This window comes from Antedon mediterranea, chromosome 11 (genome assembly GCF_964355755.1).
Source record: "Antedon mediterranea chromosome 11, ecAntMedi1.1, whole genome shotgun sequence".
Classification (NCBI taxonomy): domain Eukaryota; kingdom Metazoa; phylum Echinodermata; class Crinoidea; order Comatulida; family Antedonidae; genus Antedon; species Antedon mediterranea.
Genome location: NC_092680.1, coordinates 16,483,504 through 16,499,739, shown reverse-complemented (window position 1 = coordinate 16,499,739; position 16,236 = coordinate 16,483,504). Strand labels below are relative to the sequence as shown.

At 33.3% G+C, this 16,236-nt stretch overlaps 1 protein-coding gene across 3 annotated transcripts in view; it reads right to left on the bottom strand.

Moving 5' to 3' along the window:
• LOC140062841 (adhesion G-protein coupled receptor V1-like) overlaps positions 1–16,236 on the bottom strand; it is a 63,891-nt gene that overhangs the window by 39,698 nt on the left and 7,957 nt on the right. For all 3 annotated transcript variants that reach the window (XM_072109205.1, XM_072109207.1, XM_072109206.1), the window contains 20 exons: positions 15,853–16,067; positions 15,158–15,399; positions 14,445–14,846; positions 13,829–13,958; positions 12,231–12,358; positions 11,701–11,868; positions 11,039–11,227; positions 10,680–10,774; positions 9,996–10,174; positions 9,266–9,432; positions 8,100–8,358; positions 7,803–7,931; positions 7,530–7,648; positions 6,932–7,113; positions 6,307–6,640; positions 5,973–6,125; positions 5,286–5,514; positions 4,896–5,015; positions 4,446–4,631; positions 3,041–3,280 (listed from right to left, as the gene is read on the bottom strand). In XM_072109205.1, coding sequence (XP_071965306.1) covers positions 3,041–3,280; positions 4,446–4,631; positions 4,896–5,015; positions 5,286–5,514; positions 5,973–6,125; positions 6,307–6,640; positions 6,932–7,113; positions 7,530–7,648; positions 7,803–7,931; positions 8,100–8,358; positions 9,266–9,432; positions 9,996–10,174; positions 10,680–10,774; positions 11,039–11,227; positions 11,701–11,868; positions 12,231–12,358; positions 13,829–13,958; positions 14,445–14,846; positions 15,158–15,399; positions 15,853–16,067 — 3,866 coding nt within the window. The remainder of the gene's footprint in view (positions 1–3,040; positions 3,281–4,445; positions 4,632–4,895; positions 5,016–5,285; positions 5,515–5,972; positions 6,126–6,306; positions 6,641–6,931; positions 7,114–7,529; positions 7,649–7,802; positions 7,932–8,099; positions 8,359–9,265; positions 9,433–9,995; positions 10,175–10,679; positions 10,775–11,038; positions 11,228–11,700; positions 11,869–12,230; positions 12,359–13,828; positions 13,959–14,444; positions 14,847–15,157; positions 15,400–15,852; positions 16,068–16,236) is intronic.

Sequence of the window (16,236 nt, the reverse complement as noted above, 5' to 3'; positions counted from 1 at the left end):
CGGGAAAGAGATGCGCGCGTGCGTACGCAAGTTCCCATCGCGCGCTGCGTGCTATTTTCACAAGCACGTTCTTAAAATTATTATTTTGTTATGATAATTAATTACAGGCCATACTAACGTGTCTAATTACAACTGCTGGTGTGATGCTGTTACTCTGGAGTACTAATCTTAGGCCTATGTCAAAATAATACAAACAAAATTGTAAATTTAAGGGTTTTTACTTAGGAAATCCCATTCCATAAAACAATGAATGCTTAAAGCTGTCGTCAAGACACCCACTTTCCGCTAGAACTTCCTACGCCTAAAGAGTCGAGTCAGTTTCTAAATATAGATCTTGGTACCTGCTTTACAGTCTACACAAAGAGATGCCGACAATTAAAGCCGTCCAACAAGCCAGACCACGTGACTTTTTCAATGAACTGAACGAGGAGACTGCAGCATTCCTTTCTATGTCGTCAAGACAACCACTTTCCGCTAGAACTTCCCACGCCTAAAGAGTCGAGTCAGTTTCTAAATATAGATCTTGGTACCTGCTCTACACAAAGAGATGCCGACAAAAAGCCGTCCAACAAGCCAGACCACGTGACTTTGTGAATGAACTGAACGAGGAGACTGCAGCATTCCTTTCTATGTTGACACTTTCAGGTGTATGGTGTAATAACATGGTACATGTATAATCAACCCCTAGATATGCTTGGTAAATTGTAGATAAATGAATTCTACTACAAATAAAATATTGTGTATTTATTATTAAATAAATAAACGTCCGTGTACGTTTATTCCAAGATGTTCTTTCTATTGAGAAGTGGAGTGGGTTCCCTATTCAAAGCGGGGCGTTTATTCGAATAATTCTTTTTCCACTAGAAAATACACATTCATATATATATATTAAAATGGAAAATAAAAAACAATGTACAAAAATACAAAAAAAAAAAATTCCTTTTGCCATTTTGACAAATTAATACGCCCTGTTGCATTTATTATGACGGATACAAGACGATTAGGCCTACTCTTAATTTTCTCCTTTTAGTGATTGGATCAATCTCATATTAGGTACGAAAGTCAAAAATCATTTCATTTGTCTTTTTATTATAATATCGAGATAATTGTTTTGTACCAGTTAGCAAATTCATTTCTATATACCCGTGTAATCTGCATATTTCACTATAATAATTACCATTCTAGAATAAAGCTATAACAGTCAATGACAACATCAACATTTTATTCATTTAATAACGTATTCAAAGCACTTCAAGACGTAGGCCTACGTCCGGGCCATTGGACGGTATATTCATTGCAGCAAGACACTTGGGTTGCTGTGAACGTACAGCAACCTCTTAGAAATTGCAGGATTTGTTTAAACATTATTTTTAAAAAATTAGTATTAAAAAAAACTGGGTTTATTCCCAGGACAGCCATCATCATCATAATCATGTGTTTTATAAATAATTAATCTTTGCTGGAAACAATTCAGAAAATACCTCATAAATGTTTTTAAAATAAAAGCTTACTATTGATGATGCATGGCTGTTTCGATCCTTAATGTTATTGGAGGTAACTATTGATCGGATCTCCTGCATAAAACGAAACATGCATTGTCTATGCAGGAGTGCATATTGCACTCATCAGCTGGTAAACCAATAGCGTAATACCCTCAACATATTAAAACAACTCAACTTGGTCATAAACATGTTAATCGAAAGGTATGGTGTAAAACGTAAACATAGTAAGGTAAGTGTGATGATAATAATACGATAAGAAATCAACTCGTTGTTAGTATACTGAAGATGAGGTGTTAATAATGATATAATAATGTGATTAACTATATAACGATCAAAGTAGCCGTGGCGGCGCAGCAAAAGGTGCGGTACATAAAGTAAATTGTCTTTAGAATTAATACTATTGTACAAAGGAATGCACGGCTGGTTTGATCATTAGTACATGTATTTAAAACAAAAATAACTCAATTCAAAGCAAAAACAACATTAACTGTAATAAAATAATAACTTACCGTCTGTTACAAATTACTGTATTACCCAATGAAATTAAAATACTGCGTACAAAATCCCGATGTTGCGTACACAATCCTGTCGATCCCGATCTTGCGTACAAAATCCCGTAATTTTATAAACAAAATCCCACCAATCCCGATGTTGCGTATAAAATCCCGATCTTGCGTACAAAATCCCGTAATTTTATAAACAAAATCCCGCCAATTTCGATGTTGCGTACACAATCCCGATGTTGCGTAAAAAATCCCGATGTTGCGTACAAAATCCCGCCAATCCCGTTGTTGCGTACAAAATCCCGCAGTCTAAAAACACGATCCCGATATTGCGTACAAAATCCCGCAATTCTTAAAAAAATCCCGTCTATCCCGATATTGCGAAAAAAAAATCCCGAGTTCGTCCCGGTGGGATCGTCTAATCCCACCGGGATCGGCCGATCCCGGTGGGATTCCACCGCATCCCGATCGGGATCCCGATCTCATTTTTTATGGGGCTAGCTCTCTAGTATTTATGTTTTTTTTCTGAAAACAATTTTACAAGGATAATTTTGTATAAACAAAATTTAAAAAAAAAAACACATTTTACAAAAACAATTTCCTTCACAGTACTCAAAAAAGACCAAAAAAATAGAAGACCAAAAATGTATTTTAACAATTAAGGGCTTGGTCATTGTTAATACATGATTGTTTAAAAATAAACTTTTCTCTATATTGTTTTTAATGAATGAGATGCATGTGTACAAGCCTGTTGCAGACAGTGTATAATGATTCAATCTGCTGATAAATCCAAACCTGTGTTTTGTTATGGTTCAGCCAAAAAGGTTTATTACGCTACATATTATTTTTGTCAAATTACTTCACCTATATTTGGTTTTCTTTTGGAGATCATATAATTTTACTTTTAAATGTAATTGTAGTGGAACCCCTATTTGGAGAACAGCTTCCCTGAATAGGGTTGGCTGTAGTGTTAAAACATTATTGATCCTTTTCACAGGAAAGTGTCCTCTACCAAGTATTGAAATATTACAGTACCTTCAGTCTCAACATTAGACAAAATGATGGTAAACTCTTCATTAACTTCTGGTGTTTCATCAGACAATGCGTACAGATAGATGACCTGTTCAAGTTGACCTTGACCAAATGAGACTTTACCAGCAACATCACGGAAACTCTGAGAAGGATCAAGATCATCAGTTCCTTGGATTAACCAATCAACTGAGACTAGACCGACGGCTGGGAGAGATCTATCAATTGTTACATTGAATGCTTCACCTAAATAATGAAAAAGAAATAAAAAAATTCATAGTAAATATTAATTTTATTTCCTCACTTACGTAAAGGGAATAATAATTCATTAATCAGTGGAAAATTATTTCCATTTATTGTCATTTGCATATAAAATATACATAGAAATTATGTTTGCTCTGAGATATAACAACACAGATAAATAAAACACTATAAAAACAATTACACTTCAATTCATCACTCTCACACGGTATACTAACAAGCATTCAGTGTCCGAATAGTAGCTGTTGCGAAACCTATATTATTATTATTTATTTATTCAGCACCCATTATCATTTATTAAACAGTACATTTAGGTGATTTAAAAAAAAAGTTTAAACTATTTTACACAACAGTGTACAGAATTGTACACTTGAGTGCACATGCCAAGGATGGAAATCAGACATTAACCAAGAAAAAAAACATCCATAGATGCCATTTAATATATTATTAAGGCGGAATGTGGAGAACAATGATGGGTGGGCTTACTTTTTAATATCTAGCTATACAACAATAGAATTAGGTTACATTGTTCCTATACACATACAATTCCACTTTTCAACTAGATTTTAAATATTATTTCAATTATTAAAATAAGTATTATAGTGTATGTTATCTCAATATATGGAAATGCTATTATCAGCCAAAAATACACAAAAAATGTGACTGATTCTTTTGGAATACAGTGTTTGATAATGGGGGAAAAATGTGGGAATTGTCAGACATTTATTTTGAATCAACAATCTAACTCCATTAAAATACTGAATAATATCAATGCTCCAATATAAATATACATTTAAACAAAACAATCTATATTTGGTATTTTTGCCTTTATGAAATGTTACATTTTGTATATAGCATTGTGTACGAGAAAAAAATTATATAAATTTAATAAAAAATAAGAAAGATAGTTAACTTATACTGCAAATACTGAATTAAATTTCCAAAGAATTCAAAGGCGTTTAATAAGAAGTAACAAATAACCACATTCTATTTTAAAGATTGACAAAAAAACAAGCCCACACTCAACATTGTCATACACCCCCCACTCTAAACAATGGTACAGTCCATAATGGATGGGTTGTCCTGGTATTTATTGTCCGTGTGGTTATTGTACAATTTCCTGAACATTAAACAGAAAAAACCAACTTGCCTTCCATGACAATATAAGAAAGATCAGCGAACTTCAGTGTACCAGCAACAAAATCATTAGATAATATGACAACAGACACTGAATTATCAGTTCCAAGAACACTGCCCCCTTCAGGTTCGTAAAGCTCAATTATAATCGTTTCATCAACTTCTGGTATTACATCATCCTTAATGCTGATACTAATAACTATAGAAAAAAACAAAATAAAGAAACAGTCAAAGAATATTAAATATAAAAAGTCCACTGTTCCAAAATCCAATTCTCTGAAAATCTGAAAACTCTCCAAAAGCTTTAATTTTCTACCATTTAAAATTCCAGACTTTCTAGGAATCTTGTTTTAGAAAATGGCAGCCTCGTTCCAATCTCTAATTCCAACATCTCTTTTCTAAATTAAATGGTGATGCCTTTAATGGGCATATAGCATATATATTGTGTGTTTCAAAATCTTACCACGTCGACTTTCACCATTGGCAAATGACAGAGTGGCACCACTGGCAACATAATCATCACCAATATCAGCTGAACCTCCAGAAGCCTGCCAAGAAATTCCAACATCACCAATAGTTCCTCCTATATAAAAAAAAATATATATATATTCTTCGTTATTTGAGATTGTGGGCTTTTCAGCCCTATGAGTAATGATCGTTGGAATAGAGATTTAAAAATGGAAGGATTGATTGACTGATTTTGTTTACATTGCTATGAATTACCAAGGTACGCAATCAACCTGTTTATGTTGACCTCCTAATCAAAGTCTAAAAATAATTTCATTCACCTGATAATTAATCAATTTGAATACACTCATTGTTACAGAAACAAAATTAAAACAAAAAGACGGACCTGTTCTCTCAATGGTTAACTCCACTCCAACTGATATTCCATTACGTTCTTCTACATGTATCGTCTGGCCGTTATCAGTTGCGTCTGGACTATTGCTATATATACGCCATACTCCGTTAGCGTCATCGTTGGTCTCGATCACAACGCGTGTCTCGGATTTTTCTCCAATGCTGGGCTCATTCTGCAATGTTGCTGTGCTCCCAACTAGCTGAACACTGTCTAGTTTTAACTGTGAATGCGATCAAGTGATCATGATATGAATGAAAATGGTGGACGGATATTAGACAAATGATCAAATAATAATAATATATACTGTATGAGTATGATGACATGGTTGAAAATGTGTATGAAGAAACAAATAGTAAATAATAAATTAAATTCATTGAATTGAAAACTGGGTTCTTAACAATAACAACTAAGAGCCAATTTACACAGACAAGCGGTAATAAAATATTGAATCTATGTTATTCTTTATGACCCTTTACACACAACAGATCGGATGGGCGGATTCCACTCAAGATAGGTTCTAAGTGGGACAAACTACATGGTTTTCCATGCTTGATTATGTACTCCTAAAACAGTGCATGTTGAAAAACTCACTGAATTACAAACTACAAAAAGAGAGTACAATGTTCTCGACAGCTTTCATGTTTAATAATTGTAAATAACAAAATAAATTATTCTTACATTGAATGATTCTGCCATTTCAGGTATTGCATCATCAAGTATGGTAACAGTCACAATGCCTGTGCTAGCCCCATCAGGTATGCGGACAAACTGACTCATTACTGGAGTGTAGTCTACACCAGGCTGGGCTACAGAATCATACAACAACTGAGCCTAAAATAATCAAAATAAAATACATAGAACTTCAAACTTGTCTTGAAATATATAGCATAAAACACGAATGTTTAAGTTAAACATCGATATAACTGTAATGAAAAAAAAAAGATGCATGTGACAAACCTAATAATTTATGTCTTTTTTCTTTACAAAATAAATATTGTGTGCAGAATATTACCTTTGCAACATCTTTAATGTACAGGGTAAAACCAGATCCAGAGTCAATATTATCCCCATCAGCCATCACAGACCACATGCAGCTAACTGTTGCATTTGCCTCTTTAAATTCAAGAGCAGCACAAGCCCTTTCCCTCAGACAAAAGTCAATGCACATGCCTAAGGGGCTTGAGGCTCTAGATACATCAAGGACAGTTTTAGAGACACCCATCTGAGAGCCTTGGATTGGTGCATGGTAAAAATCAGTTGGTTCTAGGCCAGTTAAATAGGTTTCGTCAACAATGTCAAGTGGTTCACTGCTATAGATAATCTCTAGCTCACCAAATAATCCAGCACTAAACAAAGAAAAAACATGTTTTAACTTGCTCATATACAACTAATGTTTATGAGCGCAATGGGGTAATTCATTTCTTGAGGTGAAAATAGGTTTCTCATTGTATAACACAACAAGAATATGCACTGTTATTTAAGAGCTATAGATATATATGTATATTGAGCATCACATGACCCACAATCTTTCAATCAAATGACAAGGATCTATTCGGGTGTGTTACAATATTTATTAATATTACTCATAAAGAAATATCTACACAAGATAATTTAATTAATATTAAAGTTTTATTTACCTTCTAATGATTTCAATATTTGCCAAACTATTCCCATAGATATCTTCAAGTACTGGACTCACTGCGTTGGCGAACTCTACTGTTCCATGTGGATTATCATTGGCACTAATTGATATGATAGCTGTTGATTGGCTGCCAATTGAACCACCTCCATCGGCACTAACAAGCGTCAAAATAATATCCTACAGGAATAATCGAATAAGATAATAATTTAATAATTAATGTTATAAACAATATTCATAACATATACCATGAATAATTCTAATGGTATTTTTTTTTATTTTACGTCTTTGGCACATGTGGCCAAGGATTACTAATAGTAAATTTAATCACTGTCCTATTAGATAGGTGGTAATCCTCCTGATACAGAAGCTATTTGTGAACCAGTACACCGGAGTAACCCCCTACTTGTCTTGAATGATGAACTAGGTTCTTCAAACTGCACACAGGCTATAACTATGTACACTGGACCTACGGTTTATAGTCCTTATCCGAGAAGAACTAGGAGAAAATTGGCCTCAAACACATGACGATATTCTTGGCTCTTTAGGAACGGTAAGCAGCGCGTATGCCTCCGTATATCGTAATAAATTATTACCTCATTTTCTTCTGGAATGTCGTCTGCAAGAATGTTAATGTTGAATGTTTCTGTTGTCTTTGTTGTCAAAAAATAAAGAGTTCCTCCAGTTGGAAAAACATCTTCAACAGCGAGTTCACCTAAATAAAAGAAAGACAGGACTTAAAATTATAAGTATGACATTTAGCAAATGATGTTATGATCATGTGTCCTTTGGGTAGGTAAATAAAAAAGTTGGTGGAATGAGGCACGTGGGTGGAGGAGAGGAGATAATATGAAGAAAAGAATACACACCATTGATAGTGGCTTGCCATGTGACTGCAACCACACCAATATCACCCGCACTACGGATAATACTGATTGTCAGTTCAGTTACATCATCTCCTTCTGGTTCATTGACCTCTAACTGTGATTGTCCAAAACCTTGAAAATAAAAAATATTGATATAAAAATATATGCAGCCTATATGGCCCTAAAATTACATTAAATAAAATTATTATATAAAAACCACAGGTACAGAACATAAAATATTTAAAATGAACTAATGTTAAAAATAGCCATAGATTGAACAGTACACAAAAATATACTTACCAAAACTGCCATTAGGATCATCAGAAGGAGTGATAATGACAGAACATCTACTGGGTGACCCTAGTGCAGCACCTCCAGTGATGTCATTTAGCAGAATGATCTCAAACTGCTCCTCAATCTCTGGTACTGGATCATTCAGAATCTCAACGGGCAGTGCTTTGGTTGTCTCTCCTTCAAGGAACACAACATTTGATGAAGTGATGCTGTAATCAAGACCCCGCTGGGCAGAGTCTGGTATTGTTTCAAAGTTCACAGAAATCTGAGGGACAAAAATGATTGTAATACATCTCTGTCTACACAATCAAACTAGTTTAACAAAAAAAAAAGTGTGATGTGTCCAAATAGGGTAGTGATATGTCCAAATATGGTAATGCACTTTAATATTACTATAAACAATTCGAAAGAATATACAAAGATAAAACACTTGGTAACTGATTAAAAAGATAAGCATTTATTTAGATACATCAAGCAGGGATTTATAGTATAAATAAATACATGATCTTATTTTTATTTATTTGAACAATATTTAATGAGGGTGATCCATCCAGCATAAGCTGATCATTAGGGACCCTCAAACATTAATAATTATAATATCAAAAACTCAAAATAATGGTAAGTATTTTAAGATTAATCTAAATGTGTACTGTGAACGATTGTGGGTTCTTCCCGTCTTACATTATTATGACTAACTCATGAAGAACTTCTATAAACCACAGACAAGGTTTGCCAATAGGAGGCAATTTATAACTAACTAGCAAAGCTAATCCAAGCAACCGCTAATATACAGTCAATGCCTGATGAAGACTTATTGACAATGTTGCACATGTACACATCTTTTTATGGTTTAACAAAAAGAACAGATATTATTTAAACCTAGATGAAAACATTTTTTGAAGATCCTTTCCTTTTTTTCCACTTAATGCTAATAATTGATATTCATTAATGCTTTATTTAGTACATTACTGACTACTTTGTTGAATTTATTGCAATGTCTGTGGTATGTCACTCACAAAAAAACAAAAAATATTGTGTACACTTAAAAAAAAACATTAATCTAAATGCCAACTTTATGTCAATGGCTTTCTCTATGTAGATAGTTACCTGAGTACCAGTTACTAGTTTAAATGATTACATTGTCTTTTATTGCATATAACAGAAAAACTGACCTGGCCAAACGATCCAGCTGTTCTTGTAATGTTAATGAAAGTTCCAGAGAAGTCTTCAGATACAGTGATCTCACTCACAGACAACTGAAGGATGCCATTAGCATTATCATTGGCTGGGATGATCACTTCAGCGATGCTTTGCTCACCAATGCTAGGTGAATCTATGACTGCAATTCAATTCAACATTTATTTCATCAAATGCCATACAAATAATACAGAGCATAACATGAGGACCAACCTAGAAGTAACTTGTCTAAGTTGGCCCTTTAACATGGCTACAAAAAATAATAAGAACCAGACTACAAAAACTACAGTTTTCTATAAAAAATTAAGGATTTACAAAGATTAGGTAAGAGTGTGTAATAATAAAATATTTATATAGCTTCAATAAAATAACTATGAAACTACTTAAAGGCAATATATTCTGTATATTTCCCTAATCAATAATAATGTGGTGATCATTTAAATTGCTCAGATCATGTAAACAATTTAGAAGATAAAGATTTGAGCAAAAAGATATAAGATTTGGAAGCATGGTGTATGAGCACTCTTTTAAATTTGTATAACTTTGATGAATGAGATGAACAAAACTTTAACTTTAATTTCAACTGGCTCTATATGATAGAGAGTTTAAAACACTTTTTTTACTGTATTTGGTAATACATGTAATACATATTGTCATTAAAACACAGAAAAAAAATGTCTACATTGATTAATGTTGTCTACATACCAGGTTCCGATTGTGGAGAATCTATGAGTGCAACTCTTGTTATATAAAGAAACAATGTCTCCTCAGTCTCTGGTTGGTCATCGTCTAGAAGTGTCAGCATAACAGTGGCTTCTTGTTGACTGTCTGTGAAAACTATTGACCCTTGAGCTGCTTTGTAATCTACACCTTCTGATGCTCGACTAAAATAGAAAGAATATTTTGGCTTTTTAATTTCAAATGGTCTTTTTTACAATTTAGCATTTAACAAGTAGAATATTTTTTACATCAATTTGTTTTGCTGAACTACAAAGATGAAATGACTATGAGTGATCATAATTACCAAATATTATCTCTTCCTGTTTTTATAAGAAAAATTATATTTCTTAAATTAAATAGGCTGTGTGCCTTATTTGCTCATCAGGACACTGAACTTGCTTTGCCAAGATAGGAACTCAAAATAGTTCTTTGATTTTATGTCTGGCTGCGGCAAATACAGTACTGTACTATGTACACCATACATTTGAGAAAACCAATTGACCAATTGACCAATTGAAAACCGGTCAACGCGTTTAGGGTGCGTGAAACTGATTGTGTTGCAGCCACAGATAAACCCTTTGATCTCCGAATTGATTACCTTGGTTAAATTAATTACAGGAATAATTACATAAAATTGTGCATACAAGAAAAATAATATAGAATAGGCACCTTGTAAATGGTGGCATGTTAGGAAGGTCTTCTTCATCTCGCAGTGTTGAATAAAAAACCTGAACAGTGCCTACAGAGCCAGCTTCACGAATAATCTACAATACAAGAAGGTCATTGTATTTAATATAGGAGCACTATTATGACGATGCAGATAGCAACCTTAAATAATCAGAGGTAAAAAGAAGAAAAGTTCTGAAGAAATTATAGTTACTAAGAATCATCCAATAAATATGCCGGTTTAAATCCCACTTCTTGTTCAGCCACATCACACAATGCTCGAAGTGCAATATTTTTGTAACCTCATTATTTCAATCTTTTGGTTAGCTTTAAGAAAGAAAGAAAGAATACTGTATACATACATTTAAAGAAACGTTCTGGTTGGCTTCAACTCGCACATTCTCGAGGGACTCTTGACTGAAGATAAACCTGCCATAGGGATCATCACTTGCCCTAATGGTTAATTGGGCAACCAGGTATTGCCTTTCTCCAAGGTCACCATCACTGACTGCGATTAGAGTGACAAAGAATGTTTCATCAAGTTCAGGAACCTGCAAAAACAATTTAAGAAAGTTTGTAAAATTAATAATAAATGTAGACATAGAAACACATATTTTTTATTTTGTACTTTTGCAATTATGACCAGCATCAAATCAAATACTCCTTGAAATATTGTAGAGTTTGAGCAATACTAAAATTTAAAATTATCAAAACAAAACTTGTTATTAGTGGTACTTTTGAATAGGTGTGTCTTCTGACAACAATACCAATTGTTTACTTATTGTTAATTTGAACTTTGACCCATGATTTGTATTTTATATTATTTATATTCTTAATTGAGCTTGATTCTTTCGCACTACCAATTTCACCTATTTTATTCTTACCTTTAGTAGTTAAAAATATCTAATACATCTTTTTTTAGATAAAGGATTGATACTATTAAAGACTGGTATTATGTTTAACTGCTAAATTAATAAAGAATACTGAACTTTTCAATAAAAGATACAGAAATAAATTTCCTTACTTGATCCATAATTGGCTGGATTTCAATATTTACTGCCCTCTCTTCAACATTAAATGTAATATTACCACTATATGCCTGTAAGTCTGTTGTAATGTTTGCTTCTGGTGAGTTTAAAGTTACTTGCCAATAGACAACAGATATACCAAGAGCACCACCAGTTCTTGTTACCTGATAACAAATTTAAAAGTATTATGCTAATTATTATTCTTTCCCTGCTATGATTACCAAGACCAAGGTAAATCGTTGTCTTAAAAACATAATATTGAAACAAGAGCACCTAAGATGAGGTATACAGTTTATTGGTTTGGTTGAGTTGAACAGAAGAAAAGGAAATGAAAAAAAATTTAATTCTCAATAACCTTATTTAAAGGTCTGCCTATACTATCAAACTAGTTCGAAAAAAAAGTGTGATGTACGTGCTCAAATATGGCAGTGAAATTCCAAGATATGGTAGTGATATGTGATCATCCATCTATTTTGTTGTCACATCAAGTTTGATAGTGTTGACAGAGCTTAATGAGAGTAAATACCTGTAGTGCAGCTGTCTCTGTTTCACTGATGGTCACATCAATAGAATTTTCAGCAAATTCAAACTTCCCATAAGCCTCATCTGAATCCAGAATGGTTACTTCTACAGTTGAACCAATGTCCAGATCAGCTGAATGTGGAAAATATTAATTATTACCAAAAATATCTCCAAATATCGGACACCTGGGCTGGCCAAATATGTCTGGTTTCCTGGAAAGTCTGGTATTCAGAATGTGTTTTTAATGGTAAAAATGAATTTGGGACCTTTTGGTTTTGGGAGAGTTTCCGGTTCTCGGAGAATCTGGTATTGGGAGAGTTGACTGTATAGTTGTATACGATTTATCTTTTGCAATTTTTGATAGAACAAAAACATGGTTGGGAAGGGATTTGTAAGTCTATAGAAAGTATTAAAAAAAATGATATTTGTATCTTTGAAAAGTCATAAAAAGCAATAGGTACAGGAAAAAACATTGTATATAAGTAAAACTAAACCCCAAAACTACAGATATTAAATAAATTAATAAAAGAGTGGTATCATAGTGAATTATAAAATTCTTGTAAAGAAAATAAAGTCAATTGTTTTAAAAACCTGGCTAGAAAAACTATATTGCTGTGCACCTTTGAATGAACCAGTGAAGGAATAAACTTCAATAAAAAATGAATACAATTGTGAAAAGGGTTGGAAAGGGTATCACATAAATACAATAGGTCAAAGGTTAAATGTAATATTTGCAATTAATACTTTTATGCTGACACACTGTGAAAGCCTCATGTTTTAGTATTCATAATGGTTGGACGACTGCATAAGCGAAAATCTAAGTCTTGCTTTGTAGAGACTTCTACAGATTTACTTATATTCTTACCACTTTAATACGAGCTATTGTGTTCCATGTTTTCATTTAAATATCATTCATGCTCAACCTAAAATATTATTTATTTTTTTACTTTAAAAAAAGGGGGGGAGGGAGGGGAAACGTGCAGATTGGAAATGCAGATAATCATGCAATGAATGAAAGGTAATAAACTCACCGTCTGATTCAGATTAAGATGAACAAAAACATGACAATTATTAATACATATTATATAATGTATTATTATATAATATAGACACACACACTACAATTTATAAACTACATACTGTATTCTATTTTCAACTAAAACAGATTAAAATACTTGACATGCAATGATATTTACAAATCCTAACAGCAAATAATTTTTTTTCCGCAGCATTTTAATATTTAAAAAAGTAATGGACACATCTTTAAACCAATAAGTATTGAAAATTAGTAAGTGCAAAACTCTAGTAGATTTACTATAAAGAATGGGTTTTAAAAACACATCATTCTGTGAAATATAATATCAAGATCAAATGGTTTCACTACTGAATGCATACAAGTTTTTGTTAAATTATTTTATGCTATGTATTTTTGTATATATAATTATATTGTGTATAAAATCATATATTAATAAAGTTTGGTAAATAGTTAATATTAAAGTTTTATCATGAGTAAATGATTCAGAAACAGATATGTTAAGTATGTGAGATTAATTAACACAACACTCATAGATGGTCACTTCTTATTTCCACACTTCGACTTACCTCCACCTGTTGGGTTGGACAGCTGAACACGGAAGGTTTTCTCCAGCTCAGGAATATTGTTGTCAACAATGGTGATGTTGATGTAAGCATATCGCTGCTGATCCTCAAAGGTCAAAGTTCCTCCAGCTCCCTAAAGATTAACAATTATTTTGAACTTATTTGCCTACCAGTCACACATTCAATCCTCTTACAGGGGCCGACACAAGAGTTATTATACTAAACATTTCAAATGAGACTTAGTTTATAAGCATGATAAACTACAAAATCTATCCATCCTGAGTTTGTTCTTGCTGTGGGATGCATATGAAATAAATAATAAATGAAAATACCCTACATTATCTGGCTTCCTATGTACCCCTTCAACCATAGATAGTGACTTATGGACAACCTTAATTCAACGTATCCTGCTACCTCACATCTTAATACTATTTTAACTTATATATGTATCCACTATGTGTGGGATTGTAATATACAAACAAGCACATGATAGGAGAAAGTTTAGAGATAGGGTCATCATTTATATACCCAACAAATAACTTTAATGTTTAATGATGGAATAAATACTATTTTGTAAGGCAAAATAAATGAAATGCTCTAATTATTATTGTTTACTTACAACAAAGTCAATTGGATCTTTTCCAGCAGATACAGCAGTGCCATCAAGAGTGCTCCATTCAACTGCAACAGGTCCAAGTAATCCTTGTGCCCTCACAACTAAGAGCTGGATAAACCCTGCCTTCTCTTCTACGGACACTCTAACAATGTCCTCTTCTGCTGGTATTAAGGGATCAGCTGCTTCTGGTGGAGAACCAACTGCAAACTGCAGAAGTCCATATGGAAAGTCATTCGACGCAAGAGTGAGGTTGTTTTCAACGTTGTCAGGATCAATGCTGGCACCGCTTGTGTCTGTTGATCCAATTATGCCATCATCAGACATAGGATGCGATGTAAGGAGCATTATGGTAAAGTATTCTGTGAGTTCTGGAACTAAGTCTTCCACAGCAACAAGAGTGATTTCCTGTTTGAAAATTAATGTTACATAAAATGATTAATAAAAAAAAACAAAGCACATCAATCGAAAACTATTTAATTAACATAAAAAACCATTTATCTAAAATCATTGTTTGGAAGCATGGAAAGGAACTGGCAACCTTACCACATAATGCAGAGGCTTAGTACAATGAGCTCATTCCCTTACTTTCAGAATGAACCCCCCTTACCTTTACCATTGTTTTAAAAATGTAGAATCCCAGGTCAGTTCAACTTACACTGAACATTACAGGGAACATAAAAACATGACATTATTAAAAGTGAAACTAAATGGCATACCATTTCTCTGATGCCATTTTCAAAAACCAGCAGGCCAGAAGCATTTACAAAGTCAGTTACAGCAACCTCTCCTGTCTGCAGATTTGTGATTTCCCATGGAATGGACACAATGCCCTCATCACCACGGCTACGCACAACTGGACATGTGTATGTGACCGACTCAGAGGAGAGTAAATCTGCTATTGACGATGAGCAAAGACCAGAAAACCCAAACAATCCATTTGAGTTGTCACTTTTTAGTACTGAAATTAAAAGTAAATAAAGTTGTCAATAAGTTTCTGCTTAATTTTTACAATTATGAATGATATGATTTCTTATGCTCTGTCTACACTATGAAACTTTATGTCAAAAGTATGTGATGTGCCCAATATGGACATGTGATGTCATATCACTACCATATTTGGCCATATCACTACCATATTTGGACATGTCACTACCATATTTGGGCACATCACACTAGTTTGACAGTGTAGATATAGCTTTATACACACATTAACTAAATTTCAAACACAACAATGATGTAATAAGGAAACGAACAGAATGTGTTGGCATGCAATTAACAGACTGTCTGCCAACAAATGGTTAAGTCAGCTGAAAATTAGATCACAATATAGTATGCATGTTATAAAAGTATGCCTTAAAATCTTCCTTTTCTGAATTCAGTAATAATCTGGAGAGATTCTAGATTATTTTACCTGTAAGAACAGCAGTATTGTCCTCCAAGTCTAGTCTTGCTCCACCATTCACTGTGAGGAGAATGACAGTGAATACTTCATTACCTTCCTCTTCGGTGTCCTGGGTGGAGGTTATATTAAAGTTTTGTATGCTCTCATCAGGGTTAAAGGTCACATAGCCTGAAATTGGTGTTACATCTTTGGTAGCAGGGCTGTTCCAAATCTCACTTATTTCACTGAAGGAAAAAATGTAGAGAAAAAAGAGTATTATATACAGTTTGTATGTATAGAGGATTGTAAATGATAAATATAATAGTTTTATCAATATAGAGTGTGGAATTGTATTTCCCATAGTAAAAAAGACATAATAATAAATGAAATACATGATGACCAGTAATATTAGTT